We start from the raw sequence: 18,734 nt of genomic DNA on the forward strand, positions 1-18,734 counted from the left end.
GTCTTAAATATACATATATAAAAAAACAAATCAATTCTAGGATCCTTCACACTGAATGCATAACAAAACGGAGGGTCAGTGGCATAGTTTATGCAAGGTGCTTCAGTTAATTTAATAGATTGTTTGATTTTTTATTTTTCTCGTCTGCTGCGACCTGCAACATGGTGGCGAGCAGCACAGCAGTAGTTTGTTTAAAATGATTACATGACACTACATTATTCGACACGGGCAGTGAGGTTCATAAAGGTAAAAATCACATGAAAGCTCCTTTAGTCGTTCAGTAAACTGGTCAACTTAAAAACTCCAAATTCACAGTTCCTCAGTCACTTAATGTGTTTTCTCATCCCAAAATTCTAAAATCACTGAAATGAGCATCATGCAAATCTGCCAGTAAAAAAACTAGATAAGACACAATTTTAATGGTAAAAATTAAACTTAAAAATCACACAATTCATATTTTATTTAAATATAGTTTGCACTGGAAGTTTAGCCCTTGTTCATAACCAAACCCCTCTGTTAAACACTACACATCCATCCATTCTCTTACACATCAACAACATAGTGTACACAACGGTTAACCAACGTCTCCCACAGATTATTCAAAAATCACTGATATGAACTTGGTGCGCTGCATTAGTGCGTGTCCAGTAATAAAGGTCAGCATTTTACATTAGTCGATAATATCCATACAAATTCAGAAGTCAACACTCAAGACAGTAGCAGCTTTAACATTAAAACATTTTCATATTCTCCATAAGAGAATAACAAGTACACATGGCAGACAAACAAATGTGGATCAATGATAAAATACTTTTGTCAGATTTTATGTACAGCACCAGCATGACACTTGGACTGACAGTAAATTAATTCATATAAAATTTTCATTTTGCTTAAGAGGAAAATTAGTGTGTATGGTTTAGTAACACGCCTCTGTCTATTAGTGAAGAAAGTGGCTGAGGTCCTCGTGAATCTCGGCTTCATCCCAGGGTCCTTGGATGTTGTCCTTGTGCCTCTGCAGTCGGACCAGCAGTAAGGGACAGAGTAACGTTACACTTCCAAGGGCCAGGGCCAACAGCACGGCTCCACCAAGCCACTGGGAGCCCAGGCCTCCCACCCCTCCGATACAAATCCCCACACACAACCCAGTAAAGTGGCCGGGAGCGTTCTCCCTCAGCCTCTGCAGCAGACACGGCCACAGGGCAAACACCAGAAGGGCACAGCTGAGCATGGCGAAGGTGTGCAGCGCCCCGGGCAACCTAGAGGCTAAACACACAGAGGCAAACAGAGCTGCGTTTAGGGAGAGGCTGCCCGGGGGTGAGGGCTGGGCGTAAGGGAAGAAAACCAGGTGGGCCAGCATCATCACGGCAGACATGGCGTACACTGTGTCCGTACTAACGGACTCCGTTAGTGTCTTTAGAACCGGCGAGAAGCCAAAGGTGAAGGACAGAAAAACAGTGACACTCTGCAAGTCAGCCAGACGGGTACGAGGCTCACAGCCCGATTCAACCTGAGGTGTCAAGGCTTGGTGCAGTCCATAACCCAACAGGCCACAGACGAGGCTGGACGACAACAGCACCTCAGGGGACAGCAGACCCTAAGAGGAAAGCAGAGAAGTGGAATAATTATAAATTCACATACAGCATTTCACACAGTTCAGTACAGGCATGTTGTGTCTCTATAAGGACTGTTGATTTTCTAAAACCTTACCTGCTCCATGTACAGCCAGATGGTGATGAAAATGGCCACACAGGACAACTGCTGTCCCACAAAGCCTGCTTCCTTCACCACCGCCCAGTAATGGTAGTGCCGGAGACCCTCGTTCCTCCGTAGTTCCTCCAGGAACCGCCGGTCCACATAGTTATCAGGGAAGGGCTGGCGCTCCCACAGCACCTTCCGCCAGGGCACAGCTGGACCCGGGGCACTGTCCGGCCCCATAACCCTGACCACACGCAGACACAGACACATTTGTGAGACAGGCATGTTTGAACAGCTGTGCAAAAGACGACGTTCCAAATTCCACATCCACTGTTATTTTACCAGATGCATACGTTCATGGACAAGGCGGGACACAACTGCAGACCCCCAGGAAGTCAAAACAACACCACCAGGTTTAGTTTATGTTATTTTACTATCCAGCATTGAAGAAAATATCAACTGACAAGGGCCATACGTTAGGTACCACTTTATTACCATCAGGGCTGTAACTACCAATATGTACATCAGTTAATCTACAAATGGTCATTAACAAGTAACTGATCATTGCCAGACAATACTTTACCTAGCCATTATAATTTCCCCCAGTCCATGGTGAAGTCAAACCCAACACCAGTCCTCCCAGTAGAGAAGCTAAAAACAGCAAATATTTGACATTTGTTCAAAAAACTCAAAATATACCCGATTAATTTCCGGTCAATCCACTTATTGATTCAATAATCGCCCCTTCATAAAGCCGGTCCCCTCTGTGTCAAAATCGAATTAGAACAGCTTCATTTTTCAGGTCTGAGCTGAAATATGTCGAGTACTTAACTTGTGCTTCCTTTAACTCCCTGTGGTCAAATATTATTCTATCATTGAAACACTGTACATCAACACTGGGAGGGACGGAAGCCTGGTAGCCTCAAAACTTGTTTTCGATGGCTTTATTTACTAAAAAAAATAGACGTGTCGCTTTAGTTTAATCGTAAACTCTTAACTGTGTCAGATATCCACTGGTCTTGGATCCTACCTGCAGTGTTATGTTGCGGTCAGGTGAGCGGATCTATTCTGAACCGAGTTTGCAGCATTTTGACGGTTGATCGGCTAGAAAGTACTACTTCCTACTTCCGGCTGTAACGCAACAATAAAACCACACATGCCACATGTAAACGTGGATGAATTAAAAATTATTATGTTGACGATGGACTGAACTGTCACTAAAAAAAATAGCTCAATAGTTTTTTTTCAACCTACCTGTGATGTGATTGATTGAATGTACGTTCTCATCTAGTCATTTTCCCGGAAGTGAAGCGAGTGAAGCTCTTGACCGGAGCTCACAGCGCCCCCTGTTGTTGGAGTCTCATAAAGGCACGTTGCCAGCTTTTCAGATCATTACTTCATATTGTCTTTTGCAAGGTGTCTGTGTTGAACACGCGTGGCCCCTACTCTTCTGACATTATAAGAGCAGCCAACACACCGGTCTTAAAACAACCTGACATTGCAAACTTAAAATGTTCTGCTTTGTTTCACTTTTAAAATTGCAATTGGTAATTTCTACCAATGCACAGAAACACAAAGAAATTTTGTTTGGGATTGAGTTTGAGCATTTTACACTGACCCTTACACATTCACAACATTTGTGACAATGTACACACACACAGTCTTTTTGTTGTTATATTTTGTTGTTATATGATTAGTTGCAGACAAGATCATGTTTTAATGAGACCGTTTTCAGACCGACTGGTTCATCCATACAGCATCTGATAGGCCGAGTAAGTATAAACAATAAAAGTGTGAGGATGGTGTCATCGTGTCAAAGAGTATTGATGAGGATGACCAGAACTAATTGCCCTGAATACAGTTCTATTCTCTCCGAGCTCTCGGTGGGCAGTATCTCTGGTTCTGCACTACAGGAGCGTTTAATTATCAGACCCCTGCACCAGCACACTGCTCAGCAGCTGTATGATTCCATCTGAGCTGCTGCATGCTTGAAGAATCCCACATTTCAATTACAATTCAATTGTTTCATGTCTCAACCTAAAGAAAAAAAAAAGTTTTTTTTGTTCAGAAATTACACAAAGGAACAGAACACAGATCAGAAAAAAGTTATGATTGTTTATTTTACACACATTTACATAACTAAATAGCATTAGTGGAATAAATACCTAATCACATCATATTCACTTTTCCCAACTGCTCCACCAGTGTAGTAAAAAATATTCTTTAAAAGACAGTGAGGTTGTTGCATCAGAAACTTTGACTTTCTCCTACTCAGTAACATAGAAATGCACTTAAAAATGTTGTAGACTTTTATTTTGGTAGAACTCTGAACTTTAAAATGGATCAGAAACTTTATATTTCAAATCCAACACATACAAAATACAGAATATCAACAAAGACTACTTGCATAAAGCACTGGATACCACATTGAGATTAGTTGGGCAAAGGAATTTAGGATGGGAATAAGTAGTGACACTGAGGCAGAGGATGAACACTTCTTACAACCACACATCCTTTGGGTTACTGCAGATACGCCCAATACTCAACGGTATCTTCTTAAAACATTTCGATCCCTCAGAGTTTAGTTCTACAGCACTTTCAACGTGTGGCTGTTAAAGAATGAAGGCATAAACTCACTGTATGATCTCTGTCCAACAGCAGAGCACAGAAGATGGCAGCATGGAGCTTCCAGCCAGAGTAATGAACAACCAGGTTTCAACTCTGAAGTTCAGTAAATACCAATTAAAGAAAAACAGCAACCGCAATCACAAGTTACCAGAGCCTCCTTATAGTATACAAAAACGATAAGATAAAAACCTCTTCAAAGGGGCTCCTCCTCCAACATATCAGGATGACTTATGGACCCGTTTCTGGTGGGCCCCGATAATAACAGAATACTCCAGAACCCAAAATGTTAAATTATGTTTGAAAAATATGTGAACATAAAAAAAAGAAATAGGTTGTTCTGTGGCATCAGTGGCACTGCATTGAGGAGATTAGTTTGGCTAGTAAAATGCAAAAAAAAAAAAAAAAAGATTAAATACACAGACTTTAAAAAAATGCTGATGTAACCACTGATTGAATGGCTCGTGCATATTAAACTGAGCAGTGCACCCATGTAGTAGTGGTAATGACCTTGCAGGTGTCCGTAAGATAGAAATAGACTTCTGTCACCAGACAGACAAGGCAGCCTCAACATCTTCCCGCAGTAGGTGGCTGAAATCAGACACCCGCCACTTCACAGCAGAGGGTAGCAGAGCTGGCCACCATTTAGGCCTCAGGGCTACAAGTCTTAACAAAGGAGAGCAGGGCAGAAGTGCCAGGGTGGGGTAGAGATTTGGAGAAGGCCCAGTTCCGTTTTACCCTCGGGTATCAAAGAGCAGTATTAGCAAAGTGGCCCTGCCTAAAAACCGAACCTTACAGTATTGTCTTTAAAGGGAAAGTGACATTGTCAACAACATAAATATTCATGACAATGGGAGAAATATTCAAAGGCCTCACACACTGACAAAAGTTTGGCAGCTAAATTACAACTCTATAAGGCATTTCAGTGGCATACGGGTACATTTTTAAGAAAATCTAATGTATGGGAAGACATGATGGCAGATTGGTTGCAATTCCCAGACAAAAAAATAATTATCAGATACTTCACGACACCATACCCTTTCTTCATTTTGATCAATTTTGCAAACAAATTTTTGTAAAAGGCGGAAGAAAAAGAAGACGTTTTTGCAATTGGCATTGTCATTTTAGGCTCCGGTAGAAAAATAGTCACACCATAAACATGCCAGCATTATCGCTTACTTTGAAGACTTACATGAGCGAAGAAGGACTATAAAACAATAACAAACAACAATAAAAGGAGAGAGACAAAGGGACTTTCCTGTGGTAAAGAGACTGAGGTCACAAAGTCAAGGGGCATGACAGTTATAAGTTCCTGCTCAAACTCCAGCGGGCTGAAGGCAAGATTAACAATTGTGGCAAATTTGTTATTAATAATATTAGTATTTCTGTGTATGTGTGCCTGCATGTTTGTGTACAGACAGTATCTTGTGTTAAGAGTCAAAAAAAACATCCTAACGGTATCTGTGGGCAAGTGCGTTAGTTTCGCTCTCTCTCTGTCTCTGTCCCTCCATTTGGGGCAGTGTTATGTGCGAATTTTCCTTTTATCTTCAAACAGCGAGCGGACTAGGTAGACCTGAACCGCAGACACCAACATCATGGCAATGAGATTTAACACCGACCAAAGGTTCACCCTGTCAAAATTACTCTCCTGGATGTTTCTGTCACGAGCCTCGAACGCCCGCAGCACCGTCTGGATCTGCACACTTTTGCCCAGCCGAGCCTTAACACTGTTGAGGGTGTCCTGAAGGAGAGGAGACACAGGTCAGATTGAGTGGAATTAAAAACAAAACAGCAACAGTAAGACATTTCAACTTCCTCTTATGTACCTGACACTAAAGCAAACCAGTTGCATTAATTATACAATCACAAAATACAGAGTTGGGTTGGGTTTGAGGTTGCAAACAAAGCAGCTCACACAGGTATCTGTTCCTTCTACTCCGAGAAAACAACTTCCTCCACAGCTGGGAGACACATTTCCCGTCGGCCTATGTGACTTCTGACACAAATTAAGGCCGTTTCTTGTAAGGGGGTGGTACAAGCTGAAACAATGGGCAGCCAATAGGTAAGAGTTCATAACATTGTCTATTCTTGTGACACTCTCCCTGTATGTGGAGGACTGCAAGCTATTTTGTGTTTGCCGGGTCACTTTGCACATCCCGTGTCACGCTGTGAGCACGGATGGAACAGTGACAAATGTCTCAACAGCAGACAAGAGAGGGGCAAAGTCTGAACCATTTGATGGGATGAATCACGTCAAACTTTTCAGGCTGAAAAGTTGGCGCACATAAAACCCTGTTAAGAACTAACTCCGGAGTGTGTTACATGTCTTTTATGGCTGCTACCTCACCATAATGTCTTCCAGCTTCATGTCCAGCATGTCTGTTCCTTGAACATACTCCTTCCAGTCATCTGGATCTGTATCTGTATCCATATTGTCCAGGATCAACTCAAAGAAGATTATCTTCTCAGAGACGGCGCTGAATGTGTTGTCAAAGCAGAACATGTAGTCTCCGCCTTCAGTTTCGACACTGCAGGAAAGCAGAGGCAGTTTGGAATTGTGTCATTAATGTCTTTCAGATGATCCATGTTTACTTGGCATATTTGTGGTAAGGCAGCAGGCTTGAACCTGAGTCCACAGACATTTGGGTTTAGTATTAAAAGATGAATATGAGACATATGTTCAGAATTTTAGCTTTTACACCCCCGATATCTAGACCTGGGAGCTGTATTGCTGTGAGAGAAAACAAAGCAATTATGAAGCTCAGAAAAGAGGAACCTAATCAGGGCTATTACACAATAGTGAGTCCATACCACAAGATGCAAACCACTCATCAAGCAATAAGAATCGGAAAAACTGAAATAAGTTTTTTGGACTGCTGAGACCATGATTAACCCCTAAAAAATGGGAGAAAGGCCAAAGTGTGGAGAGAAAAAAGATGCTCATGATACAGAACACACAGGCTCATCTGTGAGCCAGTTGCAGAGGCAGCCAGGGCAACACCTCCACAGTGGAGGTGTTGCCCTGGCTGCCTCTGCAACTGGCTCACTAATTATCAATGACATATCTCATTATTGTAACGGCAGAATGAACTCAGAATTCCAAAGAAAACTATGTGCACCAATTTACATTATGGAGCAAGACTATGACCCAAAACTAAACCGCTAAGACAACGCACAACAAAGTAAGAAAAGGTGTTATGTCCTAAATTCTTTAGTGCATCAACATATAAAATGCCAGGGAATTAAATTAATCTTAACTCTTGTCTCATAGTCATCTTTTGATCTTAAACCCAAATGTCTTCAGGCAATAAATACAAAGGAATTTGTCCTGGATGTTACAAGACTTTTCTCGAGGGGAACTGCCTGTTGCTTACGTGTGCACCCCATCCGATTTGCGGTAGTCACTAAACACCACTTGACCCGAGGGAGAGGTGATTGTGAAATCTACGTCGAGACCTGCACCATCCAATACCTGTGGAAGATGGACGGACACACACACACACACACACACACAATAGGTAGATGGGAAAGAAAAAAAAATCAGCAAATTAGGAGACATTTAAACAATACTGCAAGTTTGCACGGGTGTGTGTAATAACTGACTTCATACATCAAGCGTGAGGAATCTCAAGGTCTCCCTCTGGATACCTTGTCCTCCAGGATAGACACTACAACAGATATGTGAGAATGCCTGGGATGTCTCCCACGGGCACTGACATCACCCAACGTGTCTGCTCACACACATGCACCCACAGTGCTGTAATCTGACCAGCAAAACAGGTTTCCGACAGCAAAAAAAAGCAAGGTGTGAGCCACATAACCTGCTCCTCGTCTTACACAACAGATCGATCTAACACTGCACCTCACCTGTGTGGTTTGTACGAAATGTTGAACGTAACTTAAAATCATAAACAATAACCAAAAACACAAGGTCCAAACGACAGGACTGAACGAGTGTGATGGGACGTGGACGTTGCCTTGGGTCTGGGGGTTGTCACCGGGGCAGCAGGACACAACTAGAGGGAGCTGGCTCTCCGCTTTGCTCAGCTAATGTCACGGGTTTCGTACGACATTGTAACAGCCACGCGAATCTTCACGACCTGATACTCGATCTCCAGCGAGGCGTCCTTCTTCATGGTCTGGTAGAAGCACTCCTTCCGGCCGGCGGGCAGGGTGAACGTGAAGTCGCTGTCCACGGACTGAGAGAAGGACGCCAGCACCACCAACCTCTCCGGGAGCACAGCGACGAACACGGACAAGACGCACAGAGCCGCGCGGAGAGCCTCCATGGTGGAGCATGTGCGCCTCACGAGTCCGAGGGCGGTGTCGCAGTAACCCGGCCACTGTGTCGGCGAGCGGCCGGCGGAGCAGCTAGCAGCTACACGTTGAGCCAAACTTCCCCCCGGTGGAACTGCCTTCACTACTTAACACTGTGGACGGTTCAGGACCCCGCCGCTTCAGATCACAAGCGACACCTTTTATTGAATACTTCAAACAACGAGGAATCAATTGAATATTACATTTTGAGCTGTACAAATATGTTTTTTTTGTATCATATTCACCAATGGCTACATTAGATACAATTTAAAAAAAGAGAAAGTACAGGCACATTTTTAGGGCCCTTTTCGAACTGCATTTTGGGATATGTAGTTCTTTTTTGTATATGTGCGGTAAACACAAACAACCATACGATATTCAAAAATGATTATTTGAATACCAAAGCTGTAATTAATCAACGCCAGTACCTGAGCAAATTTAAATAAGAAAGGCCTAATTTACAATATGTAAACATGAATATAAAGACATGTGAGGTTGTGTTTTTTGAATTTATTTATCTGCTTTATTGACCTCATCAGACGAAAAAACATATTGGGAATGTTATGACACTTTCTGGCAACTATTGAAATTCTTATAAACAATCCTGAACCATTAAAAAGGTTTAAAAAATATATTATCTAGCTAATATATATAATAATAACAATATACCTGAATGGAGTCTTGAACTCAAACAACTAATGATGGTATTTGAAATACTTTTTCAGGTTGTGAACATTTTCATATTATGTTCGAAGGTGTTTTGCGACGTTGAAGAAAGAAAGCACACAGTGTTCGCTTTCCCCTCAAGCACTCACCCCACACCTTGATGAAGCGATTTGAACTTTCAATTACTCACTTTGACAAATACAACGTGGGACGTATCAACATGAGTCACTTTTACTGAAACGTCTGACATCAGACGGTTGTGCAACAAACTATCTATGCTTTGTTAAATGTCTTATCAAGACGCGTCCTGCTCCACATCCTCAGTGGAGGAGGGCGTCCTATCGGTGTTGTCACGTCCGATGTGATTGGTCGACAAATCCTCAGCTGTGATTTGATTGGCCCGGCGCGAGGCACGGGGTTGAACTCCACCAGGAGGCAGCTTCCCGTCAACAGCAGTAGCCTCCACGGCAGGAAGAGAGGCGGCGGGGCTCACACAATGACAATTAGCACACGCTTAAGTGTGGCTCTCAGCTAGGAAACAACAAATTGCCCCGTTCATTTGCAATTAACAAGGGGGGCCCCGCGCTTGTTACCGGGTTTTATCGTGAAGCCGCGAGGGAACAGAAAAAAAGCCCAGAGAGCGAGGATGTTGGTCCCCGCGGGAAGATAATGAAGAGGCTGCGCGTTGTGTTGGTGAGCCTCGTTGTAGCTCTCCTGTGCTGGTAAGCTTCACCCGACCTCTCCACCCACATTACCGCCGACGCGTTAGACAGCTGACCGGTAGCCACACCGTCCGTCCCGTCGCCTTTCCCCTGTCTTGTCGCCGAACTAGCCGTCAGTCATCACTGAGCCATCCCTGCTACGGAGCTAACACGCTCCGCTGTGTGCACTGTTACATCGCGTGCTCTGCCGCTCAGTCGACCTCCAGCTCAGGAAAAGAGACTGAATATGGTTTCACACATAACCCACGTAACTGCTCCATAAACTTTTTTTTTTTTTGGGGGGGGGGGGGGGTGTCAGTAGATTGACTGTATTCAGTTGTTAAATATGGACACAGATAGCTAACCAAACCACTGTGATGAATATTTCATTGGAAATACCCAGTGACCGTGACAAGCTGACATGTCACTTCTTGCTTCACTTAATGATTATTTCATTATTATTTTTCAATTATGTTCTGGATCCCTTCCATCGGCTACTTCACTCCAAACGTCTCAAATGTGTTTGTATTCATTTGTTCATTTGGGGATCAAATGTAAACCCAGAATTAATATAGTTCCCAAAGAAAGCACGTGAAGTAAATCAAACTATGCATTTTTCTACATTTGAGCAATAGGAAAAAATGAACATTGTCCATTGACCATTAAGAATAGATACAAATCGTAGGACACATAAGGTCCAAAACAATGACAAGCTAACGGTCACAGTCTCTAAAAGGGAAAACATAGATGGAAATCCTGGTGTTGCAGCAGCAAGGTGCACACAACACATCGTACAGATATTAAAAGTACAAGAAATACAAAACGCCAGTGCTTCTTCTTCTTTCCTGCTTCCTCTTTGCTTTGAGGCAGATTTTAGTGCTCATTTTTTATTTATTATCACTCAAAGGATTGGAGTTACATAATGTCCTCATCAATAAGAAATTTAGAACAACTCTGGTATATCATCTTCACAGTATTCGTGCTTATAAAAAATAGGCAAACTGATATTAAATGGTCTAAATATTTGGTCCGATTTTTTTTTTAAAGTGGGGGAGCTAGGAAGGGAGCTAGGGAGCTTGAAGAATTACAAACTGAATCAGATGAAAGATCCACTTCTTAGTCTGTAACCCTTGTACCTTTTTCTATGAAGAATCATCACATTCCCCTAGATACGATTATTATTTTGAAAAGGGTTCAAGTATTACTCAGATAGGATGTAGTCTACCCGGTTGTCCTCTAAAGCAGGCCACCAAAGAATGAGGAGAGAAGGAGAAGATGAAAACACAACGCCTAGATAGAACAGAGTTCTGCTTTATTCCTCCTGAAGGCCAGTGAAACAGAAATATCACAGAGGAATCTTGACAAACTTTGCTCGTCATTTTATTTCAAGAAATGTCTAAAGGAGTAGGTATACAATAAAATCCACGAATGAGACGGCCTTCAATCCTCTGTATCAACTAGATTTGATTACAGCCTTGCACCTCGGGTGTTTGGTTCCTCCAAACGTTGGTGCACTTTTTCACTTTCTCACAGACTAATTATTGGCCATGCAGCCACACGCATAGACTTCATTACTTATGTAAACCCTTTTTAGTGTGTCACTGTCAGCTTCTCACTCTTCCGTGCCAACTCTCACACGTCCCAGTGGGAGCAGCGGAATAAGGGAATGCAAGCATGGCAAGTTTTCCAAGGCAGCAGTGATTCAAGGCATAGAAAGCGGCTCTGTAATAGAAAACTGGGGGAAAGAAACAGTGGGAGGAGGGCGGGCTTTGACTCTTGTTTGTAATAAACCTGTGCACTTTCAAATGACCACGGCTAGGGTTGACATTTCAACATTAGATTTAGTTTCTTGTCCTCTGTATACTACTGTGAGACTGCAACGCTTCGGCTCAGCAGAATGTATTCTGTTTGTGTCATGGTGCCCTTTCACTCATGTAGTCAGCAACTGGGATCCTACTGTCTATGGTACGCTGGGTCAGGCTGATGACATCTACATCATTGGAGAAAGTGTGTGTGTACTTGTACAGGTACATCGGAGTGTATGTGTAAGGGTGACTATTACCTTCCATACTGATTGTCAGTAATGATAGCTCACCACAGACTAGTATTTTTCTCCCCATTTAGATTTTAAATCCAGTGCAGAGGTGTTGGTTGAATGTGGCGTGTGTCAGCTCTACTCTCGGTTGAAACACAACCCTCATTTTCAGGTTGCAGACCGATAGAACTAGTGTTGTTATTACAAACAGTTGACGGCAAATTGTATATTCTGTAAAACTACCATAGAGAAGTAAACCGTTGGATTGTGATCATTGCATTTGCTTTTTGTCCCTTTGTTATACGTATCACAGCCATTAATGAAGATTATTATTATTATGTAATGTGATTAGCGCTGATGAGACTCTGCAGCCAAATCCTTCTGGGATTCTCTAATATATTTCCCTTAGAATGCAGAGACTCTTAATCTGCCATAGCATAACAAAACATTACAATTTTCTGAGTAAGTGCAGCTATGAAAAAGTTGTCCACCCAGAACTCCTAAATTTTTAGTCCGCTGACTCACCTGATAATTGGGATAATTAAGGGTTTGTGCCAATATGACTTTGAGTTTAAATGGCTGTAGTGTTCTGTAATGTTTGTCTGCCTCTGCTTGTTATACCCAAAGAAGTGTTTGTCCTGTATGTTTTGGCACCAACCCAGTGAGCACGCCACAAAGTTTTGCTTGTTCAACCTGTCTCCTTACCTCGACCATCTATAGGATGCGACTATAGAACGCAAAAGTAGCGCACAGGATTGAGTACAAGTCATTTGTTTTAATCCCTGTGAATGGTGGCTGTTATTACTTGCTCACAGGCAATGTGAACACTGTACAAAGAAGCAAGTCAGGCTATAGCTAGAGGACCCTCTCGTTAAAAGAACTATGTGTTCAGCCCACATTGTAAAAGTTCCCTTTTTGGGGAAGTTGTTGCATAAGCAGATCCTCCTTGAGCACATGTATCTGTCGCCATGGAGCCTGTTGTCACGGATAGTGCTGCTTGTTTTCCGACTGGTAGATACTTACTGGCACCTGTATTGGGCACTGAAAGCAAATGACAGAGACACAAAGAAAGCTCTGTGTTTTTGTGGCTATTCCATGGAAGGGGGGGGGGGGGTTCAGAACATGAAGGTAAAATGGAGGCAACAGAGCTGGCCTCGGGATATGACAGTGATGCTCATGTAGCCTTTAGCCTGAAGCTCATCACCTCCCAGCTATTCATTCAATCCATCGGTCATGCTGTAACTTTTATGGTCCTGCAAATACCATGCGGCTGCTGTGATGTAAAGCATGTGTCTATACATGTGCTTTGTTTATCTCTTCTGTTGCTCTGCCTTAACATTAGATGACCTCTTGTTGTTTTGGTATTGTACTGCTGTGCTGTACCTCAAATTATTCTTATATATACTTTTCGTAGATGAGTTCAGAGAGCACATTTCCCCCCTCAGTCCATCCCCAGAGACCCCCCTCTAGTACAGAGAGCAAAGAGAGATCACACATCATTACCTAGAAGGCCGAAATGCTGATCTTTTTTTTTAACATTGATTTAGCTGATGCTTTTGTCCAACGCAACTTACAATATGTGCATTCAACCACGAATATATCACCCAAAAAGTGCAAGAATCATGAAAGGACAAGGACCTGTTGACTTGCCGTTGACATCCACTGTCTTTGTTGCTGCTTGCATAACAACTGTCTGTTAAATATGTCGTTCTATTCTTATATTTTTTTGTTGTATTTTCCATCATTTATTTAAATAGTTTGGGTTTATAATTGTTTTTTTTATTATCATTCCTTATAAAGGAGTAATATATTTTTTTTATAAATGAAGGGGATGAAAAGTTAGGTGATCATAGCCCAAATGTGCACTTTTTGTTCTTGAAATAATGATTATTTATCATTTAAATAATTGTTCTTTTCTTTGCAAAAAATATTGGAATTGCAACTGAGATTCAATAAGAACCGGATTCAATAAGAACCGGATTCAATAAGAACCGGATTCGATAAGTTCTGGATTCGATAAGATCTGGATTCAATAAGCGGAACCTGGATTCGGAATTGATAAAAGTGAAACGATACCCAACCCTATGTATCATGCATGTGAACACAGATAAACATGAGCACAAGACATTGTGCTCAAGTCCGACCAAGTGGTGTGTACTACTGTTGAAACTCTCACCGTATCAAAGGATCTCATGGGGATAATTAAATTAGCACACATACAGTGAGGCCCTTGGAGTGTGTCCATGTTCTAGTTTGTTCCTAATGGATGTCTGGTTTGCTTGGTTTGTTATCTGCTCTTATCTAGCCCAACTGCCTGACCTAAGGTACAACATATATCACCTCTCTGCCTTGTATCTAAGGAATTCTTTCTCAAACAGAGGGATCGGTTTGATTAACTTATATTGATTACCTTGCAAAGAATGGCATCTTCTGCAAAACATGACATTTGACTTACATGTCAAAAATCAGTGAGAAAAAGCTGCTGCTGCTGATGCTGAAATATGACAGCTGCAGTTGAAACTAACATTTTATTGCTTTGTGCCATGGATGCTTTGCATCCAGGTCAATTCACACACTTGTGAATAAAGCATATGAACGGGAAACCTAACATTAACCTGATAATTACAGCACAACGACTATTACAACAAGCACAGGACGAATGTCAACACCCAAGCAAGCTGATCATTCGCTGAAGGGAAACCAGTCTGCAGTTTCTGCATTTATTTGAAAGGAATGTACAAGAAAACACAGATCTGTGAAATAAACATTCCATACAGAGATGGCAGATATTCCACAGGAAGACATCATCATCATTTTTGTTTTTAAGAACGAGACTTTTTAAAAATATAACAGAGCTGCACTGGCTCTCCAGAACACTCTCTATTGTTCCTGCCCACTGGCCATGGACACTGAGGTAGATCCAGTGTATGGTGAAGTGAGTACACCAGGGTGTCAAAGGCATGTGCTCAGTGGTCAGACACGTTGATCAAAACAATCCCAAATCCAGATTGCAACATTCCCACAGAATTAGATTCTGTTTGTGGCAGTAGCTGACTGGGAGTAAGATGAATAAAGTGCTGAACATTATTCACAGCTCCATTGCTTCATGTCAAACTAAAGACAACCTACACCAACTCAAACTCCATGATAACTGACAAACAAAGTGGAGAACTGATTTGGAATCACAGCACGTTTGAGTTGATTCTGAATGAAGTACTTTATGATTAGTAGTATGGTGTCAGTTTATTTCTGAGTTGAAAGTGACAAAAAAAAACTATACTCACTTTCTTTTATCAGCAATGTGTTAAGAAGGCACGTTCAGAGCTCACTTGTCTTGTTAGTCTTGCGCCCAGCAATGTAACACGTAAAAATTTTGTGTTGTGAATTTTGTGTCATGAACTTGTAGGAATGTCACTAAATGGACATGGATTGTGTGAAAGCTTAAAGTTTCCATGTTATGGGCATCTCTGGGGACTCATAACAGTACAATTTTGCGAAGAGACTCAGTCATAATCACTCATGATAGTCTTTGCAAGATCTTGTTGCTCACTTAAATTTTCATTATCTCTTATTGTTTCGGGAAACCGTAAGCCTGCATTGAGAGTGGAATGCTTGTCAGTGGCCTGAGGCTCTGTCAGTGGTTACAGAGAAAATACCAGTCTTTACCATGTTGGTGAACAGCACTGTGTGAGGGTGCAGATTCTCCGGACTTAAACGTGGAGTCTTGCATCAGAACAGTAATTTTGTTTGCATTGTGTGTTTTCATGTGTGAAAAGAGGGTATGGCCAGTAAGTTTGACGTTCTTTCTTTTTTTTCTTTTTTTTATCTTTTGTGTGTATATGGTAAACATACCTTCAGGGTAATCAACAGTGCATGAGCCTAGTTAATTGTTTAAGTCTAAAACAATTCGAGCCACGAAAGTTTTCCATCTTTATTTGTTTTTAATGCATCTCAGCATGAATGATAGATAAGATGTGCTCGAGTGACTTGTGGGTAGTTCACTTAACTAAAACCAGCATCGCTTTTTCCTGCCCCGCTAGAGAAAGGGAAACATTTTCTCCTCCTAAAAATGACCTGGTTTCTTTTCCTCCCTCCCCCTTTCTTGCTTGCTGCTCTTTACTGTTTACCTTCCAGAGCAACCTAGTGGCTCTCAAGCCTGTTCAGTCTCTTCACAGAGTCTTTAGTCTTTAGTCTTGTGTCTTTGTGTGTGTGTGTGTGTGTGTGTGTGTGTGTGTGTGTGTGTGTGTGTGTGTGTGTGTGTGTGTGTGTGTGTGTGTGTGTGTGTGTGTGTGTGTGTGTGTGTGTGTGTGTGTGTGTGTGTGTGTGTGTGTGTGTGTGTGTGTGTGTGTGTGTTTTTCTTTGTTGATGGCTTAGTCTTGTGTGCAGCAAGCGTGTAACTGTACATGTGTACATGTGCCTTTAAACTGTATGGGTGGAGTCATGATACAGTGGGAGGTCCTGTTCATATATGACACACAGGGACAGAACATTATGTACTCTAGCTAATGAGGGCATGTTTTCCTGAAGCTTCACATAAAGATTACAAGTTCTCCAGTCCCATCCAATCTACTTTACTTAATGCAAAATCCTGTTAGCTTATATCGCATGCTGAAATAATTTAATTTGTGCTGGACTTGTGCTCAAATAGACAATATTGTCAATACTGTATGGTGATTACAATCTGATGTTCCAGGCCATTATTCGTGTCATTTTCCTGTGTTTTATTTTGTACGAGGCTGTGCAATGTTTACATTGGAGTACTTGTGTGAAATTTCAGTGTTTAATCACGCTGCAGGACGTTAGTACACTGTGTACCGGGGTGAAAGTTTGATGAGTTTTTGTTCTCCTACTGTGCTTGCTGATGCACACATACTGACAGAGAGGGCACATGTATTGTTGTATCCACACCCATGTCAACCTACAGTGGAAAAATGGCTTTTCCTATCAAAAGTCATTATATCACATGAATGCGTCCTTCAGCTCCTTTGTTCCGAGCTAATGTTCCTGATGTCACATTCCCAAACCGCCCTGATCCCCGTCTGACTGTGACGCTCCACACTGTCACAGCTTCACTGAGTCTTTTGTCGCAGTATTTGGCTCGGTATTAATTAATTTCACTGCTGATGTATGTAGCGGGATGACTGATGCAAGATATGATTCGGAATACAGCAAATATTTAAGCTCCTTAATTCGATGTGATTTAATTTGGTTATTTCATTGACAGTAAATGAAACGGCAACAAATTTGATAATAGATTAATTCAAGTTTCTTCACTGTGATTATTTGATACTTTTATTTGCTATTTATGATTTTAGTTTGGGTTTGAACTGTTGGACTAGAAACCTGAATAGTTGACACATGGCTGTGTAAAATTATACTGGGTAATTTTTCCAATATTTTGTCATTTTAATAGACCATACCAGCTAATGAAGCCAGTTTGTTATTTTGGTTGGTCTCGTGGAGGCATTTACATGTCAGCTGATTTCTGGTGAGTGTGGTCAGGCTCTCTCTGCCAGTCAGGTTTCACTTCCACTCGAACACAGCTCTGCTTTACGACCCTGACTTTGTTGATGTTTAGATGATATTTTGTCGTTCGTCTGAATTGTTCCATTCATGATATTAGAAGAATGATCTACATGCTTCTCTCTGTGTCAAAGGCATGTTAGGTGAATATAATGTGACAGGAGCAACACCTGGTGACGCAGCCTTCTTGCTGCCACAGGCCTATTTCCAAATAGAGGTGTGTCTGTTCATTCACACTACATCCTAGAAAAAGACTCCTGTGTACATTTAGAAGCATGTATGTGCGTCACAGAGCCGGAGCAGTCAAAGAGGTAGATTAGAAAGACAAACTAGCTTTACAAATGATGAAACTAGTGTAACTAGTATATGTGGCCTTTCATTGTGTTAAATGAACTCAAGTGTTTTTATCAGATTGTGATCATCTGGCTTTAATGAGAAACAGGAGGAAGACAAACTTGGCCTAAGTCAGTGTGTTTTATTACCACAGAATTTTTTCACAGGAATAATAAGAAAGCCAGCAATCAAGTTCTGCCTGGATAGAAGTACGCCATGAGTGTGTAGGTGCTACTGGAACAGAGCTTCATCATTGGAAGTTGATATAACATCAACCAGTTTTGTTACCTGCTGTTATTCCAGGTTGTGCCATCTACCTGTTTGAAGCAGAGACATTAAGTCAAAGCTAATGAGTAAACATTTGTGATCTGATAAGTAAATTTTTGTTTCTTTCAGAAACTGTGGGTGTACGTTAATTTATGAGCACATGCTTTTATTGAACTTTGAAAAAGACAGAATTGTTATTATTATTATTTTACAAATTCAAACACTGAGGGGTGTTGGTGTGTCTGATTAAAACAAATCTGGATTAGCTGGTTCCTCTGTAAGGAAAAAAGGTATATCTTGAAATGAGCTTGTAATGGAATCTATTCTAAAAACCATGGCCATATCTAGGAACCATAAACTGCAACTTAGAACTTCACATATATCTTTGATCAACTATTTGCCAAAATGTTACTAGAAGCATCTTCCCCTCCAGAGGCAGTCCAAGAGCAGATAGTTGTATAAAGAGCCTCCATGTTTTGGTGATGCATCTACCTGCGCTGCCTCGCTACAAACACGATCAATCATCAACTGATTGTGTGTCCATCTGCGTTAAAAGGTTCCATGTTTTGAAG

General features: G+C 41.6%; 3 protein-coding genes across 10 annotated transcripts in view; 1 reads left to right on the forward strand and 2 right to left on the reverse strand.

The window, feature by feature from the left end:
• Positions 1 to 400: 400 nt before the first annotated feature.
• Positions 401 to 3,016, reverse strand: pigc (phosphatidylinositol glycan anchor biosynthesis, class C). Of its 5 annotated transcripts, XM_035648400.2 has the most exons (5): positions 2,950 to 2,973; positions 2,726 to 2,826; positions 2,279 to 2,346; positions 1,708 to 1,939; positions 401 to 1,594 (listed from the first exon to the last, which is right to left on the reverse strand). In XM_035648400.2, the coding sequence occupies exons 3-5, from the start codon at positions 2,284 to 2,286 to the stop codon at positions 938 to 940; spliced, it is 897 nt and encodes a 298-aa protein (XP_035504293.1). In that variant the 5' UTR covers positions 2,287 to 2,346; positions 2,726 to 2,826; positions 2,950 to 2,973; the 3' UTR covers positions 401 to 937. The 5 variants fall into 5 exon arrangements, with proteins under 5 accessions (XP_035504293.1, XP_035504294.1, XP_035504296.1 ...); XM_035648401.2 differs by lacking the exon at positions 2,726 to 2,826 and having other exon boundaries at positions 2,950 to 2,996; XM_035648403.2 differs by lacking the exon at positions 2,279 to 2,346 and having other exon boundaries at positions 2,950 to 2,996.
• Positions 3,017 to 3,790: 774 nt separating this feature from the next.
• Positions 3,791 to 8,748, reverse strand: tmed5 (transmembrane p24 trafficking protein 5). The gene is made up of 4 exons (XM_035648405.2): positions 8,421 to 8,748; positions 7,695 to 7,792; positions 6,668 to 6,848; positions 3,791 to 6,061 (listed from the first exon to the last, which is right to left on the reverse strand). The coding sequence occupies exons 1-4, from the start codon at positions 8,607 to 8,609 to the stop codon at positions 5,843 to 5,845; spliced, it is 687 nt and encodes a 228-aa protein (XP_035504298.1). The 5' UTR covers positions 8,610 to 8,748; the 3' UTR covers positions 3,791 to 5,842.
• A 996-nt stretch (positions 8,749 to 9,744) lies between these two features.
• suco (SUN domain containing ossification factor) overlaps positions 9,745 to 18,734 on the forward strand; it is a 39,331-nt gene continuing 30,341 nt past the window's right edge. For all 4 annotated transcript variants that reach the window (XM_035647547.2, XM_047336755.1, XM_047336756.1 and 1 more), the window contains exon 1: positions 9,745 to 10,025. In XM_035647547.2, coding sequence (XP_035503440.2) covers positions 9,973 to 10,025 — 53 coding nt within the window. In that variant the 5' untranslated portion in view covers positions 9,745 to 9,972. The remainder of the gene's footprint in view (positions 10,026 to 18,734) is intronic.

This window comes from Scophthalmus maximus, chromosome 13 (assembly GCF_022379125.1).
Source record: "Scophthalmus maximus strain ysfricsl-2021 chromosome 13, ASM2237912v1, whole genome shotgun sequence".
NCBI classification, from domain to species: Eukaryota; Metazoa; Chordata; class Actinopteri; order Pleuronectiformes; family Scophthalmidae; genus Scophthalmus; species Scophthalmus maximus.

Excerpts from the sequence above, each read along its gene's own strand:
- tmed5 (XM_035648405.2), bottom strand. The coding sequence starts at position 8,609 with ATGGAGGCTCTCCGCGCGGCTCTGTGCGTCTTGTCCGTGTTCGTCGCT. Across the intron at positions 6,849-7,694 it reads AAATCGGATGGGGTGCACAC|TGTCGAAACTGAAGGCGGAG; the intron begins GTAAGCAACAGG and ends GCTTTCCTGCAG. Across the intron at positions 6,062-6,667 it reads TGAAGCTGGAAGACATTATG|GACACCCTCAACAGTGTTAA; the intron begins GTGAGGTAGCAG and ends CCTCTCCTTCAG.
- pigc (XM_035648401.2), bottom strand. Across the intron at positions 1,595-1,707 it reads TCTGGCTGTACATGGAGCAG|GGTCTGCTGTCCCCTGAGGT; the intron begins GTAAGGTTTTAG and ends CTTTCCTCTTAG.